The 16,636-nt window shown below is 41.6% G+C and overlaps 1 protein-coding gene and 1 long non-coding RNA gene across 2 annotated transcripts; one reads left to right on the top strand and one right to left on the bottom strand.

Annotated features, from left to right (window-relative positions):
• Window positions 1-2,197: 2,197 nt before the first annotated feature.
• On the bottom strand, window positions 2,198-8,804 carry nr2f1a (nuclear receptor subfamily 2, group F, member 1a). The gene is made up of 3 exons (XM_072434071.1): window positions 7,489-8,804; window positions 5,746-6,273; window positions 2,198-3,386 (listed from the first exon to the last, which is right to left on the bottom strand). The coding sequence occupies exons 1-3, from the start codon at window positions 7,919-7,921 to the stop codon at window positions 3,112-3,114; spliced, it is 1,236 nt and encodes a 411-aa protein (XP_072290172.1). The 5' UTR covers window positions 7,922-8,804; the 3' UTR covers window positions 2,198-3,111.
• Window positions 8,805-10,195: 1,391 nt separating this feature from the next.
• Window positions 10,196-13,793, top strand: LOC140347623 (uncharacterized). Its single transcript, XR_011924391.1, has 3 exons — window positions 10,196-10,337; window positions 10,417-10,635; window positions 13,598-13,793. It is a non-coding gene; the product is annotated as an uncharacterized lncRNA (long non-coding RNA).
• The last annotated feature ends 2,843 nt before the right edge of the window (window positions 13,794-16,636 follow it).

The following is a 16,636-nucleotide window of genomic DNA, read 5'->3' as shown; positions in this document are numbered from 1 at the left end:
TGCAACACGCATTACGGCAGAGCACTTATAGCCCTCGCCTTTTCGCACTATGAGACAATATGAGGAATAAACCGCGTCATACTTCAAAGCCCCCCGCCCATCTCTCACACGCGCGCGCGCATAAAGGAGCCGCTATTTGAAAATGGTTATTGTCTCAAACAGCGGAATTTGTCAAATGTGTCGGAGGAGAAAGCAAGCTCCTGTAAGTGAAATGAAGTGACGTGTGACGCCAGTAGGACATATCCATTGCTGCTTAAAACACGACTTGCACAGACTTTTTTTTGTTGTTGAGAAATAGGTTCCCTGACAACATGGGATAATAAATGTTTCGCTTTCAGACAGATATCTCAAACGTGAAATCGCACCCAGCTGCTTGTGTAAAGCAAACAAATAGCCCCCATGTTAGGAGTCCTCCACTTGTGGTTTGATGAATGAAACCAGACAAAGGTAAATGGTTATTTAACTCATTTCGCAGTAACACTTTGGTAACCGGAGTTTCCGAAATTACAGAGGCACAAATGAGGCCTACAGCGTGCCACAAATCCATCTCCCTTACCCACCACAGTTCTGACAGGACAGGCCATTTTTTTAACCTTTTTTTCTTTGTGTGTGCCATTAAATCAAAGCACTGATGAGTTGTCATCGCTTAAACTGACAAGAATTATGATGAACGCTTGTTCCTGTTAATAAAATGTAATTACAAAAATATTTAGCGTGTTCATTTTTGATCCTATCGCACTTGAAAAATGAAATTCCTATTCTTTCAGTTTTATGCAGGCTAATTAGGAACACATGGCACGTTTGGGCGTTTTGCTTCTCAAGGCTTGTGTATTTGCCCTGTGCTGGGGATAGAGGTGCTTTATATTATTTTTGTACCTCAACTGTGTGTCAAGCTGAACTCAAAAGCAAGAGGGAGAACGTATTTACGGTTTCTTTCTTTCAAAATATCCAAACCCAACTTCCGGATATTTCTAGTGTGTAAATGACGTGTTTTTTAATGAAACTTGGCTCATATTCCATGTTTCACGTTCATATTCTATCTCCAGTGTCAGGTGCACGATCTGTTCAATGTGTCTTACTCGTGATCTACAGAGCGTTAAAAAATAAACCACGTGGAAAGAAAATATAAATCGGGTGTATGAATAATCAATTTTAAACAGTACATGTCTTATAGGAGTTGTAAAGCACAACGACAATTCAAATGATATGGGAGCATGTGAGGGCAACTGGAAAAAAACACCTACAGCTAAGGGTCAAATAATTAATAGTTTCATATTAACGACTCTGGACGAGACATGCAATACTGACAAATAACGCCCCGGGACGCAAACACCCCTCCCCCAGCCCCGAGCCAGATCACAAATATGGCTTTATTAGATTCAGACAGTGCTGCATGTAAGCAGGCTCCAGTCTAGTCATTGCACGTGAGGATGGAGATGTGGCACACCAACAAGAGGCAACAGAGGGACGACAGTGGGTGATGAAGGGAATTGTTGTAATTGTCAACAGCAAATGACAACAAGGAGGCTCCAGGTCTGTCACTATTCGCCCTGTGTGACGCGCACACACCGTGCACTCCAAGGACACAGGCTCCATGAAAACCACACACTGAGGACTTATCGATGTACTCATTACAGTGTGAATGCATCAGACAAAACCAAGGCCGCGTCTCTGTCTGATGCTGTCTCCTCTTACACATTTTCCTCTCGTTTGTTTCTATGCCCGCATCCCTCCCTCTCCCCCTCTCTATTGCCACACAATGCATCACGTTCGGTGTTCATATTGACTGGCTTACATGCTGTAAAATACATTTTCCAGATTGATCACTCATATCACAGCAGCTTTGAGCAGGGCCTAAACCTTTGCCGAAAGACGCCTACAATACAGAGACACACTATCAATGTGTTACTTCAGGAGAGGAGGGAACATGGTGTGGACTGGGGAATCACCCGATTAAACCACGAGAGGCAGAGCAAGAGGAATCTTGTCATAAAATACAGAACACACACATTTTGGTACCTTTGTGTTTTCCTAATTATAATTAGGTAGTGTTAATATTTAGCCCAAAACGTTCATCTACAATTCTGTGTTTTCTCACGTTTTGTGAGAATAAAATGTGTATACATTCTGTCGACAAAAATATGTATGGACATTTTTTTTCAATTGTGTCAAGTAAATGCGTGAGAAGGAGACACTGTTGCCTGTTTCATTTTTAATAGTACAGTTACCATCACACAACTTCATCAACCGACCCTTCTGCAAAAAGCTGCATCATGAAGTAAGCAAATTGAAGGCAACAACCAATAAAATTCAAGAAACAATGAAAAGTGTTTTCGTTCAAGACAAAACAAACGAAAATGTATTTGAAATGATATATTAAAAGTGCTTTTGATTTCATGTCTCTCCTTTGCTCGCTCTTGGCCGTCCTTTTTCAGTAAAATGTCCTGGAGGTCAGTGTGCTGCTGCTGCAGGTCCATCGTATCAATTGGGAACAGAAAAAAGTTCAACCATCTTCATTATTGATATTGTCATTGCGATTAGACTGAATCGTATTGTCTAAAATTCTTTATTTTTCTGTTTTAAATTCTCACTTCAATTTTAATTCTTGGAGAACATAGCTTAGACAACATATATCGCACTCATTATAAGAAGCAAAAGGTTATATCAAAAATTATTAGTATAGAATCACAGAAAGCCTGGTTTAGAACCAGAAAAAATACAAAACAGAGAGGTACATAGACACAGGACAATTCTTATAATTGCTTGGAAACATTGTTTTCCCGCTAAGTCTTTTTCTTAGTGCGCATAAGATGGTTTTCATTTTATTTGTGTTTTTCGTTTTTTACAAAAAAGAAAAGAAAATAAAGACTAGTATTTTACAAAATGAAGTGTAGTGTTCTTGAAGATGGGTAAATTTACACAAGTCCAGTTCCAATATTTTTTTCTGTACATTACGTATTCCATTTCAGTCCCAGAAGACAAAAAAAGTCATGTCTTCTAAGTTTATCACAAAAGGTCCTATAGTAGAAGTTCTTGGAGAAGCGTATAGGTCAGGGGGGCTGTGTTCTGGTCCGTTTGACCCCCTCTGCGTTTTCCACCTTCGCTTAAGCATCATTGGATGGACATGTAAGGCCAGTTGAAGCTGCTCCCGGATAATAGCATATCCCTGATGAGGGTTTCAATAGGAGTTTTACCTACCAAGCGGACGAAGAACAGCTGCTCGATTACTGACGAGGAGACAGTGCGCAGGGAAGGCAGCCGCAGCAGGAGCTTTCCAAAACGGCTAGGCTGGTTCGGGTATTGGCTCCTTACGTACTCCTCCAATGCGCACTGGGACTTTTCCTGAAGACTTTCGATGTGGGCAGCGTCTGACAGGCCGCAAGCGTCTGCGTGACACACAGTAAAAGCAACGTGGTTAGACACTCACAGCCCAAACAAGACGGCCGCAACAGCAATTTGGCACATTTATTTTGATCCCACACCCCAGGTTTTGGATTATTATGAGCATCCTTTTGTCACCTTTGCACAAACGGTGTAGACATTATTGGCAATGCGTAAAAGAACAGACACACCGGGAAAACATGCTGCATCATATTGAGCGAGTGTCGGATTAAAAAGAAACAAGGGGCTCAGGCGCACGACCCCGCAGAGGCACGTCTGTATTTCCAGAACAAATAATACCAAAAAGTGACTGCAGGGATAAAAGTATAACGGGGTCAAAAGGCACGCCTCTCCTGTGTCAGGGATGGTGCAAAAGGCAAAATAAATTGCGCTGTGAATGTGAAATTACACTGGCTGTAATGTGACCTAATTAGTCTGCAGTAAGCTGTTAAGTCATTTACCCGCTCTTCTCTCCATAGACCACTGTTGGCCTGTTTTGGACCGAGACTTGAGGCAAAACCTTGCTGGCCAATTTGTTGGTCTAGGTTAAGTCAACACGTGATTGAGGAATGAGAGAAAACTGAGAGTCAACGCATAATCAGCGGTTATCAGTGGTTCAGACCTGTGCAACCAACGCGTTCAGTCAATCAAACCAGGCATAAATTACGCATTACAAACACTATAAACAAATTCAATGTACACAGACTAACTTGTTCATTCTGCAAACTGTACACTGTTGGTTAAAAGTGCTTTTTTTAAGTCATTTGATGATTTTATTCGGAGCTATAAGTCACTTCTACGGGACACAATAACCTTATGAACCTGGGAGCAACGCTGGAGACCCGGGGTGATTTACTGTGACCTTTGGGAGGCCGGTTGTGGCTTGTGTAGGCTATGCAAATCTGTCTGGATAAACAAGGAGAAGAGCTTTCGGGTTGTAGTTCAAATTTAGTTATGATGAGAATAACAAAATAATTACTAAAACTAAAAAGAAAGCCTACGATTACAGCGAGTCTGAAGCGTGCACCTCATGACCCCTGTAGCCTAATACAATAGAGCACAAAACCACGCTTTTTTCTCAATTATTCTCTAAACGTCTCTGTGGTCATGAAACAGGAAAGTCAACAAGTAAAAGCCACAGTGGTTTGTGCACTGATTATTAGCCTGTTAGTGAAGTTTAATGTTATCATGGCTGCATACTTTGTGCCCTTTAAAGCGTACTTGGCACCAACACTATTTGTAATAGGAATGTATTTATTAAAAAAGAACGATAGGCACGAGGTCTTCTATTCTGTCAATACCTTTGTGGAGAATAAACTGGATTTATGTAGAAAATGGAAAATAAACGTTATTTTACTCTTGCATACTTCTGTTTTAGAATTGTGCTTTATAAACCAAACAAAAACACAATATATTAATTATATTATATTTATATTTATATTAGATTTATATTGTATTATATTATATTATATTATATTATATTATTAGTCATATGTAACTATGTCTGGCTTATTAGAGGCTAAGAGCTTTGAAATTATTGTTTGTGGCTTTCAAGGAACATTACAACTTTTTTGAAACATATAAATAATAATAAAATATATCAACATAATATTTTTTTTCTCACAAAATTGTTTTTTTAAGAATAACAATTTGCAGTTAATGAAGCAATGAAAAGCTCTTTAGGTTAAAATGTTGAGTTGTATTTGGCTCTAAACACAACTCTCCCCATATTGAGCTATCAAATGGCACCGACCACAAGAAATAAAAGCTCTGAATCTCACACAGTAAATTAGAACATTAGGTCCTGGAGTCAAGCAGGAACCGTTGAGCCTGTCATACCATTGTTTTCTTACTGGAATCCACACGAAAAACAGGAACTATAAATAACTAGAAATTAATTTACAAAAGTCAAACGCCACACACCGCAGTGTTCCAGAAGCGACTTTCTGTGATACAGGCTATGACTCAACTCACATCAAGTTTTCTGCTGTGGGCTATTTCCTGCCCTCCCAAGACATGTGTTGGTACACAGAACCAGGGTAAAAGTATGTAGTATTACAGTACTGTACAGCAGCAGTCAATACACTCAATCATGAACTATTTTCATCTTTACGCGCAGTTTCCTGACACCTGTTCCAACTCTTTGAACTATTATCAATACACCAGACTAATCTTAAAGTTGTGGTCTATTTAATTTGACTTATCTAATGCTGAGGTTATATTTGACATGGGAACCTGATTTACAACAAGTTGTCGACAGAAAAGCTACAAACAACTTGTAAATGCGTGTTTGTGGTGATATATCTGGTCACGGGGCCTAATATGTTTGTTGTGTTTTCATAGTTGGACATGTTGGACACCCACCTGAAGTGAAAAGTACGATGGCCTTAAGGCAGCTGTACTCTGCAGAGTCTACGTGTAGTGTCTTAAGCTTCTCCACTTGCTCCTGGAAGATCCGGATGTGGTCCATGAAAGCCACGACACGGTCCGCCGACATCGGGGAGGCATGTAGGCCCGCCGCGGCCAGCAGAGGGGCCACATGGAGCGGCATGGAGCACTGGGCCGCGTTTAGCACAAACAACTCACTCCACGTGAGCCTGAGAAGGGACACCTGATCGGTGATCTGCAGATCGGGGAAGAAAGGGATGTTTCTCGCCCACTCCACGGCGCTGAAGAGTAAGCGAGCCGCCAGCTCGCAGATGTTCTCGATGCCCATGATATTGTTGGGTTGCATGCACTGGCTCCCGTACCGGGAGGTGGGGTAAGGCTCTGCTCGCAGCAATAACGAGATGTATCCGGACAGATAGCAGTGGCCGTTCAGCGGGTCCCCGTTGGTCAGCGCGTACTGGCCTGGGTTCGGTTGGGTTGGCGGCATTCGTCCTCGCTGAACCGCTGACAAAAAGAAAGAGAAAAAGAGGAAATGTGCATCCAGGACTGATAAACATTGTTTAATGAGAAAAAACAACTGTAAAGTTAAACGTCATACGTCTGCTCATAACATAATATATCCTTTATAATAATCTATATAACTTTCTAAATCATGTGACATATGTGTTTGTCTTTTGAAGGGCTGAAATCCAAACCAGACACTGTACTTCCATTTCTAACAGAGAAAACCCAAACACGACTCTAAATAAAATGTAATGCTACATGAACTGACACAATTTGTAAAATGTAAATATAACACAATCTGACCCGTTTAGGCGCGTATTGCTCATGGCCACTGCTCATCCTGTTAATGCATGTGTGCTGGACTGTTTACACTTATTATGGTCACTTCTTTTTTTAAATTAAATAAATAAATACAATTGTAATCTATAATTACAAATGAACCAAACGACGTTGACAAAATTTTACCAGAACAAAAGAGTCATGAGTAAATTAAAGTAATCTGCCAGTCATTTATATTAAATAGTACAATGTGAGTGTGAGTGTCGTGGAGGCTTTTGACTAATGCAAACAGCAAAAGTAAATTATGTGTGTTTTTACTAAATTATGGCCTAAAATATAAAGGATGGTAATGTTATAAAGTTTTACGGCCTAAGATGCAGCATGCAAAAACAGTGAGCCATGACCATGTTGGGAGCAGCGCGTTGGACACATTACTCTTCTATATTGAGCTAAAGACGGGGATTTGTAGTTTGTTGATTGTACAATCAAAACGCGACTAAAACGACGCTGGACAAGCACCAATGTAAACATGTACATTTGGTGTAGCCTGCGAAGCCGTTCTAAGACTAAACCCACAGCCACTGACAACATCTGCTGTTTTATAGTGACTAACAGCAGACATGTTGTAGCATTTGCTTGATAGTGGTTGTATAGTGCTACAGAAAGAGGAAATAGACGTCTTGCTCTCTATTAGACGCTTTAGAGGAGCCATGTTCTGAAGCTGGCTGTAGCCACTGTGGCTAAACTGGCCTTTTACCCCATTTCAGATCCAGACACTAATCAGAACATTCACGCAAGCATCCTTTTAAAATGTAGATGCTTTTTGTATAAGCAGACTCAAAGTATATGCGATTAGTGTAACAGAACATCCCCACACGCTCGCTATTAGGATGCGTAATCACTCAGGCTGAAATAAGCTACAGTTTATATATTCACCTTCACGCCGCATTCCCACTTTTAAGCACTTCTTCAGACGACAGTATTGGCACTGGTTTCGGTGGTGCTGGTCAATGGGACAGTTCCTATTGGCACGACATGAGTATGTTAAGTTCCTCCGTACACTCCTCTTGAAGAAACTTTTGCATCCTTCGCAGGTGAATTGACCATAGTGTTTGCCGCTCGATTTGTCTCCGCAAACCACACATTCAATATGCTGCTGACTTTGTCCGGAATTTTGACTCCCCTTCTCTCCGGCGGTCCCCGGTGTAGACGGGGGTCCCGGCTGGCTGGGGGTCTGCGGAGTGTGCGGTGCGGCAGACGCCGCCTGCTGCTGCTCTCTCGCCGGCTGCGCTGCTGGGTTGGGGCCGCTCGGAGGTCCTCCGGCCACGTCTTCCTGCGGATCTCGCCACACGCTAACTACCATTGCCATATCTCGGCCACGGAAAGTGCTATAAAGCGAAATGGTCGCTGATGTCTATGTTGCGTTCAGGGGGAAAAAAGGACGATCTCAAACGACAGGACAGTGCAAAGTCAAATCGGTGCACGCAGACTCAAACGGGATACGATGGAGTACAATGCGATCAATACATTCAGAGCAGCGGGGCGATGAAAGAGACACCCGATCAGGATACGCAAGTGTCGGGAGGCCAGTTCCAAGGTAAATTGCAGCCAGCCATTCAGGAATTCCTAATTTTGTATGAAAACCCGAGTCCAACCGTGACAGATGCAGTTTGTTATAAAACAGCCACAAACAAACGATGAGCAGAAAAAGCTTTTCCGCTGGAAAGACGCGATCCAAAGAAGTGCAGCTGCGGAGGATAAATTCCTTTCTCTTTTCTTCCCTTTGCTCCTCAACACTCCTGTCTTCGTCGTTCAGGAGAAGAGGCAAACTGAAGCGCTGGAGCTTTTTGCATCTATGTTCTCAGATAAACCTCATCACCTCTCCCGTCTGCGAAGGCAAACCACGTCGCGGAATGAAGTGCCCATGTATAGTTTCTCCTCTCCCGGCAGATACGAAGAGAAAAAGATTCAAAAAAGAAGAGGAAAAACACCAACAACTAATAGAATATGCAAGAAGAAGGAGAGACCAAAAATGAATGCGCTTAAACGAGAGGACCAGCAGAGCAATGTTTCCGAAACGGGGGATCTGCGCGAATGTCTGTATATAGTGAACTTTGACACTACTATTGAAACTGACACGTTTCTATGGAGATCGCTGCGCCTTATATGGTGCTCATGTCAAGGAGCCAAGAGAGGGGCTGCTGGAGACTGATAATCAAAGGCGACTGACTGGCCAGAGCCCTGCATAGAGGAGGAGGAGAGGAGGAGAGGGGGGAGCGCGCGAGAGAGAAAATGGGAGGCTAAGGTTATAGCCAAGCCCTCTCTGCCTCTCCATTGGTTAGAGTCCCCCTCCGCTCAAGCACTCTAAAAAATGTGCTGAAACTGAAGCCAGGGGTCTCCACTGTTCAGATCTTCGAAAGTCGTGTCATTAATGTGAGGAAAACACACCCGAAATCACAGAACAACGCGCGTTTAATGAAAACGCAGCCGCCTGCAGATTATACTTTACATTTTGACACGTTTCCCGGCTATCATATCGATATCAGGACGTGTAAAACGTTCTAGTTGAGAGTGAGCATCAAGCACAGTGCGTATTCTTGCTTTGCCCTGCACTGCTGCCTGTTTTATACGGGATTGGTTCGGTTTTGCCGGTGCACTTTTCTTTTTTACAGTGTCGCCATCCTCGGCTGAAAGGTTGGGGGCTCTGACAGGCGCAATCTACATTGAGCTCGCCCCGCGCTGCTATTTACTTTGAAACCTGATTAGTATGGGCCGTCTATTGTCACCAAAAAGAGGAAGAAGCCCTGGATAGAATAGGAGAGAAAAAGCGGGTTAAAGGCAAAAAAAAAAGAAAAAAAAAAGGGGGGGAACAATGCACTTCTACGCACGACACATCAACTGCGCACAACGAGAGCGGGACGTTGATTGACTATAGTCTCCAAAGTTTCACGCGTGTGTCTCTTTTAGTGGGGGAAATGAACGTGTCGTCATTGGTTTCGAGCGCGTCCGTAAAGTCCAGTGTTGTAGTGTTTTCGGCATGCGCACTGCGGTAGTGAACATCACCTCCACTTCTGGTCAAACCCGAGCCCGCGACCGCGTGTGCGTTTTGGAGAAAGACGCGCGCGATGGCATAACGTGGATAACGAGAGTCAGTGTCGGTGTTATGTGCACGCCTGGTGATCTCTTGTGTTATACGTGTCTGCACAGTTTGCATGGGGAAATGGTGACAAATGGTCTGATAATAGTGGGAAGTAATGTAAAAATCACATAAAGTTGCAGGGGATTTTACTGTGGGGATCCCGGCTTGCTGTGCATCTGTGGCAGAGCGGTTGGGAAATGCCTGGATCACGCTGCCACCTAGTGTACACTGCACAACTGCAACTGAAGCACGAGCATTAACTAATCAATCTGTGAAATTTGGCTTATCGATGTGACTTTGAGTGAAGGGAAACGTCACAGACAACGCTCGACGTACAGTATTTTTAAACATAAATTAACTTTATTAAACGCCACATTGCAAAGTCGTAGAAAGTTAGTGCTGTGTACATTTGTAGCATGTATTCACAATGTTCAGTCCAGTTTCCCCCCGGAATAAGACACACACGTCGCTGTTTATAAAGTTTTTAGAGATATAATAGAGCCTAAATATGCAAGTTCTCCTTTACAAACGTGCACGGGAGGGATGGGTTGTTTTGTAAGTATTCAACAAGAGAGCTCTTCCTCGCGTCCCTGCCCTGGACACTGCTAAAAAACCCGCACGACCATGTCTTGGACTCTTTGAAAAGGTGAAACCAATAAGATTAAATCGGACAAAGATTTTTTCCCCCTCCGCTGTAAGTGAATCATTAAGATTTAACTCCACAGATTGGGGGAGCTCCGCGGGAGAAGAGAAGAGGAGAGTGAGAGGGACAGCGAATGGGATCAGAGTAAAGAGGCTCTAATAGAAAGCTGGGGAACGGCGAGAGAAAAGAAGAACCCGGACAGCAGGACATCAAAAAGAGCAGAGGCACCGGAGAAAGCTGAGGCTGAAGAAGAAGAAGAAGAAGAGGCGCATGTTTGTCTGGAAAACACGCGGCTTTGGACGTGAGTACGGTTTTAACTGTCCTTTACGCATGAATGAAAATGCACGGACCTGTGTGACATGCAGCATGACCTATAACTCAGGACCTCTACTACTACTCCTACTTCTAAACCCGTGTACTTTTACTGCGCACACCCAATTTCCGTTGGATTGTTTTATTCTGTGCGGTAACACTCCAGCGACCACGGGGCGCGGGGCTTTTCTCCCTTTTTCCACGCCGCCTGCAACGGCTGTTTGTTGTAATGAAAAGATCAATACTAGTCTGTTTGTTTGCGTGATAGTGTCACATGATTAAGGGGCTGATCGGGGATAGCGGTGTGTCCCCTTCTCTCCGGTCAGAGGAAATAAACGGTGTGCGCGCAATGCCAGCACTGCCTGAGCATTAACGTGGAAGCACAGGGAAAGTGCTCAATTAATAATAGACGAGTAGATGACTGTTCAAACGTTTTGCAGGAGCATTTCAGTAAAACGGTGACTCTGCAACACGTTTTATAATTTGCATTAAAACTTTGATACACATCACTGACGTTTTTTTAATTCGCCTATGTCAATGTGCCAGTGTTTACTTACACGTTTATTATATTACTTGCGTTGTCTGACATTGCCTCCACAGAGAGATGTTATTTATTATGTGTAAGTCGGTTTAATTGTCGTTATTGTCTGTGGCTGATGGAAATGCATCATAGACACGAAGAGCCTTAACTCAAAGCATCAAACGCCACAATCATTTGGGAAAACAGAGAGGTCAGAAGTGCAAGGCCCCCCAATAAAACGGCAACAGAAAAGGCGGTCAGGGCATTTACAACAACGACACAAACTATGTCCAAACTGGTGAACGTTCTGTTTTGTGGAGATCAGGTGTAGATACATCAAGGTTGTAACTGCGCCGTTTATTCAGTGTGTGTAAAAGTGCCATGGCCTTTTGTACTGACCCCTCTCCGTCCACAGTGCGCGGGTTCTTACTGAATATACATGTGCATTTAAACCACAAACAAGAACAAATAATGTGCTATGTTCATAAACTATTCTGCACTTTATCCAAACAAAGATATGTCAACCAAACCAAAGAGTGCTTCATGGAAAGTTCTAATGTTGTGTGTGGATGTGTATTTCTCTCTTAAATCAGAACAGTTGAGGGGCTTAAACTAAAACACACTTATAGGTGCAACATGTGGACTTTTAAAAACTTACATTTTGCTCGCGTTAAGATAGGGTCTTAATTATTTTAGACTTAGTATTTGAGCTGAAAGTTTGAGGTCTTAAAGAGTGCTGAGGAAGAGGAGGGGGCACCGTTACCCACTTTTTGCACAGATGATCCCCCAATTATTCTGCAAGGGTCAGAATGGTGTGAAAGGGACAAGAAGGTCACTTGAAATCGCTTTTATCCGCTGGCTTTTCCCTTCTCTATGGATCAGCAACTTACAATAGACATAATCTAATTGTTCCTGATGGAAGCTTATGTGCGCGAAAGAGTCGAAAATACTGTTTCCTATTGTCTTTTCAGTTCCGCGGGAAACACTAATGAACGCGGTTAGTAAAATGTGCGCGTTGGTTTTACTTATACGCGCCCTTCAAGATAACTTAGTTCGCCTCCGAGAAGTGTTTATCTGCTCTATTTCTACCCTGACTATACAGGAGTTGTAACTATAAAGTCACGTGTCTTCCAGGACCCGAGTCTGTACAATTTACTGCAAAGAAAGAGTCTCATTAATTTGAATATGAAATCTCTCTGGAGGTTTGCATCCTTCACTTTTCAACAGATAAAGGAAAGCTGCTTTAAAGCTTGTAGTTCCGCACCATGAGCCATAACCAATGGCAATATGAAATGACCGCGTCAACGACAACACAACACACGTTATGGCTTTGCTCCAGTGTCGCCTTTAATTATGGTTTGATGAGAAGTATTTGAGCAACAGACATTTCTGGAAAACAAACTCATATTGTCGTGATGCAGTCAAGATCTTTATTTTTTTTGTAGTGTATCCACTCGCAAACTGTTTAACAATATATTTATATGAATTAAATTAAGATATAAAATGTATACAACAATGTGCAACAATATGTTTTAAAAGTAATACGTGTGTCCACCTTTAAATTATACTTGCTGTCAAAAATGTGGGTGACTGTGCGTAAAAGTAGCCTACCTCATTCTCTAAGTAATTTATTTCAGGAAAACTGGGGGCAAAGGTGGAATTCTTGAGAAATTCAACAAGGATAGGAGAGCTTTATGAATTCTGCTCGCAGATTACTTTTCATCCCAGACTCACATTATCAGACAACACGCAGACACAGTTTAGGCTCCAAATGGTGATATTAGCCTTCAACACATAAATAACGGAACAAAAAGTGCAGAAAGGGAAACATAAAGGACCATGGGCAGCTTTACACAGCAAACAATATATAATAATAATAATAATAATAATAATAATAATAATTTAAAAATACATTTCAATCAAATATCAGAATACATACACTGTACCATTAAAATGAAGAATATGTGAAATAGTCTGAAATACTATAGTTATGATAGCCAGTTTAAGAGTTCACAGATAACTCATTTATACTGTGTGTGCTGTGGCATGGGAGCAGTCGGCAGTGGTCAGTGAAGATGGCGGCCTTGAGTGTCCAGACCTGACAGATTGTGACCTTATCAATGCAGAACTCTTAACATGAATTATGCATAGCACCTGTGATGTCTGCAGCTAAAAACTGACAAAGGTGTACACTTAAAAATGACACAGTGCTGGTAATGATATTGGTCTGAAACTTAAAAACACTCACACATTTATATTTTTTATACTTAAATATAAGACTTATTTCAAATGTAAAAGTAAAGACTGCCTAGTCGCAATATAAGCCAGGTTTTTTGTGCCACTAAAGATGCAAGTTTAATAGTAACACATATTTAAAGCTGTCTTGTTGTTGCCTGTTCGCTCACTGCATTTGTATTTGACCCTTTTACAGACACCATGGCGACCGATGAATTAAAACTGTGGTGGATTTGATGCTCTACAACTACCAACGACAGGATAAGATGTTGTACGAGTGTAACTGTAATAAGCCTGCTTCACATGGGTTTGTATGAGCATGATATTCAATTTAATACAATTCATTATATGCTATTATTATTATTAACAATAATAATAATAATAATAATGATTGTTAAGTTTAAAGTTGAGGGTTTTTAAGTTATATTAAATCAAGGCATAAATTAACTCCCCTCTTCCTTTTTTCTTGAATATTTGAAATGTGTTATTATTATTATTATTATTATTATTATTATTATTATTATTAATATTATTATTATTATGAATTATCATTGTTATTATTATACTACACACGTGCAATATAAGCTCAGGGAAGGTTCGAACTTTGACTCTGCTTTCGCTCACTGTCCTATTTTCATAGCTTTTTGTGTTTACTCCTCCGTGTGTGTTGTAGCTAAATTCATTTCTCTCAGATGTTCCCTTTGACCTTTGACCACAGAGTTGGGGTCAAGCCCTGACAAATGAGAAGACTGACTTCAAGCTAGAGCTGCAAACATTCCTCAACAATTTTCTAGCCTCCTTATCCCTTTCTTTCCTCAGAACCATCATCATTCACTTTTAGACTATTTTCACTTCATTGTATGGCAGTCAGAGAGTTACAATTATGTAAAACATACAGTAATCCTCAATATCTTCCTGTAGTGGAGGTGAATCAATGACTATAGATTGATGTAAAAGAGAAAGCCCGTGTAACGGTGGGTATTGGGTATTACAAGGCACCACTTTGCGAGCACATTGTGTGTGTTTGGAGAGCTTGTCAGCCATGTCAAGGATGAGAAATGTTGCAGTGTGGTTTGTTAAACACGCTACTAGCTCCAGCATTTCCGGCAACATTTCTCACTCTGCCTCCCTCACACCATCCGCTCGGCTCTAATAATCCCCACTTTTTCCATCTCCTACCCCCTGCCCCACCCCCTCTCCTCCTCCTCTCCTTCACTGACCACCAGAGAGCTCTTTTCACCCTTCCTCTCCACTGCGGCTCTCACTCTTCTGTTCATATCTTTTCTGTTTTTGCTACCTTTTGTTTCAAGGAGAAATTTATTGTGGTATTATTTTTTGAATATCTTGCAAGTCAATTACTATCTATATTTTTGTCTTAAAACAGCTGGAATGTATAGATAGGATTGTATTAGAATCTCAGTCAGCATCCATGGATAGCCAGACAATGTGAAACAACCAGCATTCCGCCTGATACAAAAGTATGCACGTCTGTTTTACTGCTTTTCTGTGACTACATTCAGAAATTCACATGCAATAAAATAAATAAAACAAAACTGAATGAGTATTTATTTTCTCAAAAACATGATGATGTTTATGATGGCTGATATTATTCTGAATCATGCGGGGGACAACTGTTCCTCATGGATCTTGGCCTGGACTCACTTGCTTCCTCATAGGACATCTGGTCATGTGACTCAGCTGCGCTCGGATCTGTGCTCTAATTGGCTGTGCACAAAAGCATCACCATGGCAAATCAGAGTGCCACTCTCTGCTTTGAATACTAAAGCAGTGTTATGATTTAGGGTCCTTACTTATCTGGGAGCGAGGGCAATGAGAGCTGTTTAGAGCTGCGTGGGAGGGGACACCTGGATCCTAGGGGCCTAATGATGGCTTCAACAAGGAAACAATGCCATTTTACACAGCCAGGGAACTGGGACAGTGTATATTTCACCTCTTTTGAGTGTATCTTACAATAAAACACATACAATATTCATATGTTCATCATCATTAAAAAGAAAGAAAAAACTCAAAATAAAATCACACAGCATAGTTAGCACACAATTATTGTAGTAAATCGCATAATGTTTAATCATTGTTAGTCATTTACTTCTAGCAAGTTGAATAAAATAATAAAATAAATACAAACAAAACATAAAGAAGATTTTGTTTTCATCTCTTTAATAAGCAGGTTAGTAGAACGTATGAATTGTGGTCTGATTACATTACTCTATAACAACAGGACATCATATCTCCTTATATCTAAAGTGTTGATTTATTGACAAAGTCTTCTTCCAATAATTTCTAATTACGATGCATTTTGTATGAGTAATACAAATGTGGTAAAGGGACATAGTATAAACACAAGTGGACATAATAGGTTTGTTTTGCTTGAGTTCACCAGGGTTGAAGCAGGTTGAAGCAGGACACCACTTTACCATCGATGTGTTAATGTAGTTTAGTCTGATCCATTTCTTTACAGCTCAGACAGGAAGTGCCCCAAGCCGCTTGATTCCATGCTCCCACCCACCAGGATGTGTACCCCTGTCTCCCAAGGCCCTGGTCTCCCCCCATCCCTCCTGCAGCACAAACCCCCCTCGCCCCATTCCCACTATCCCTCCTCCTCCCTCGCTTGCCTTGCTTCCTGATTCAGTGTGTAAAAGCACCCCCTGAATGATGGATTACTGTGTCACCGCAGCCTGCGAAGGATTAATTTGTTTCATTGATTTCTCTTTAGGCAGAATGCCAGCGTCTGCCGCTTCCCACCTTTTCCCCAAGACTTGCAGCTGTAATAGACGGTAATGGTCTAAGACAAATCAACCAGTTTCTTGTAAAAATAGCACCACATAATGCTCCCCCTATACCCTGATGCCTGTACTCTGCTTGGAAGCATATCAAGGGAGCTGGTGTCGTGCAATTGGATTCATCTTAAACTGCATCTGTATCAGTCTGTATCTGGACCTTCTAGTAACTCAAACAAAGCCATAAGTCTAGTATAGTTACAGCGCTCTCTCAGGCTCTGAAATGGATGGGTAATGACAGCGCTGTCTTGAGGGGGCTGTGGGAGTTGGGCCATTCTCTTCAGTAATGGAGAGAATGGAGAGAACGTTCCACACCTGCAAGAAAAGCTAACTGTTAAGTATATTGTTATCTACTGTATAATGAGGCCTTAGTATCCTTTGACTGAAGTTTGTATGACATCAATAAATGTGTCTCTTTAAAATGTTTTTTATTTTTT

Source organism: Eucyclogobius newberryi, unplaced genomic scaffold, assembly GCF_026437365.1.
Source record: "Eucyclogobius newberryi isolate DKJ021-1_F unplaced genomic scaffold, fEucNew1.0.hap1 SCAF_6, whole genome shotgun sequence".
NCBI classification, from domain to species: Eukaryota; Metazoa; Chordata; class Actinopteri; order Gobiiformes; family Gobiidae; genus Eucyclogobius; species Eucyclogobius newberryi.
Note: the sequence above shows the minus strand (reverse complement) of the source record. Positions and strands in the feature narration are given on the sequence as shown.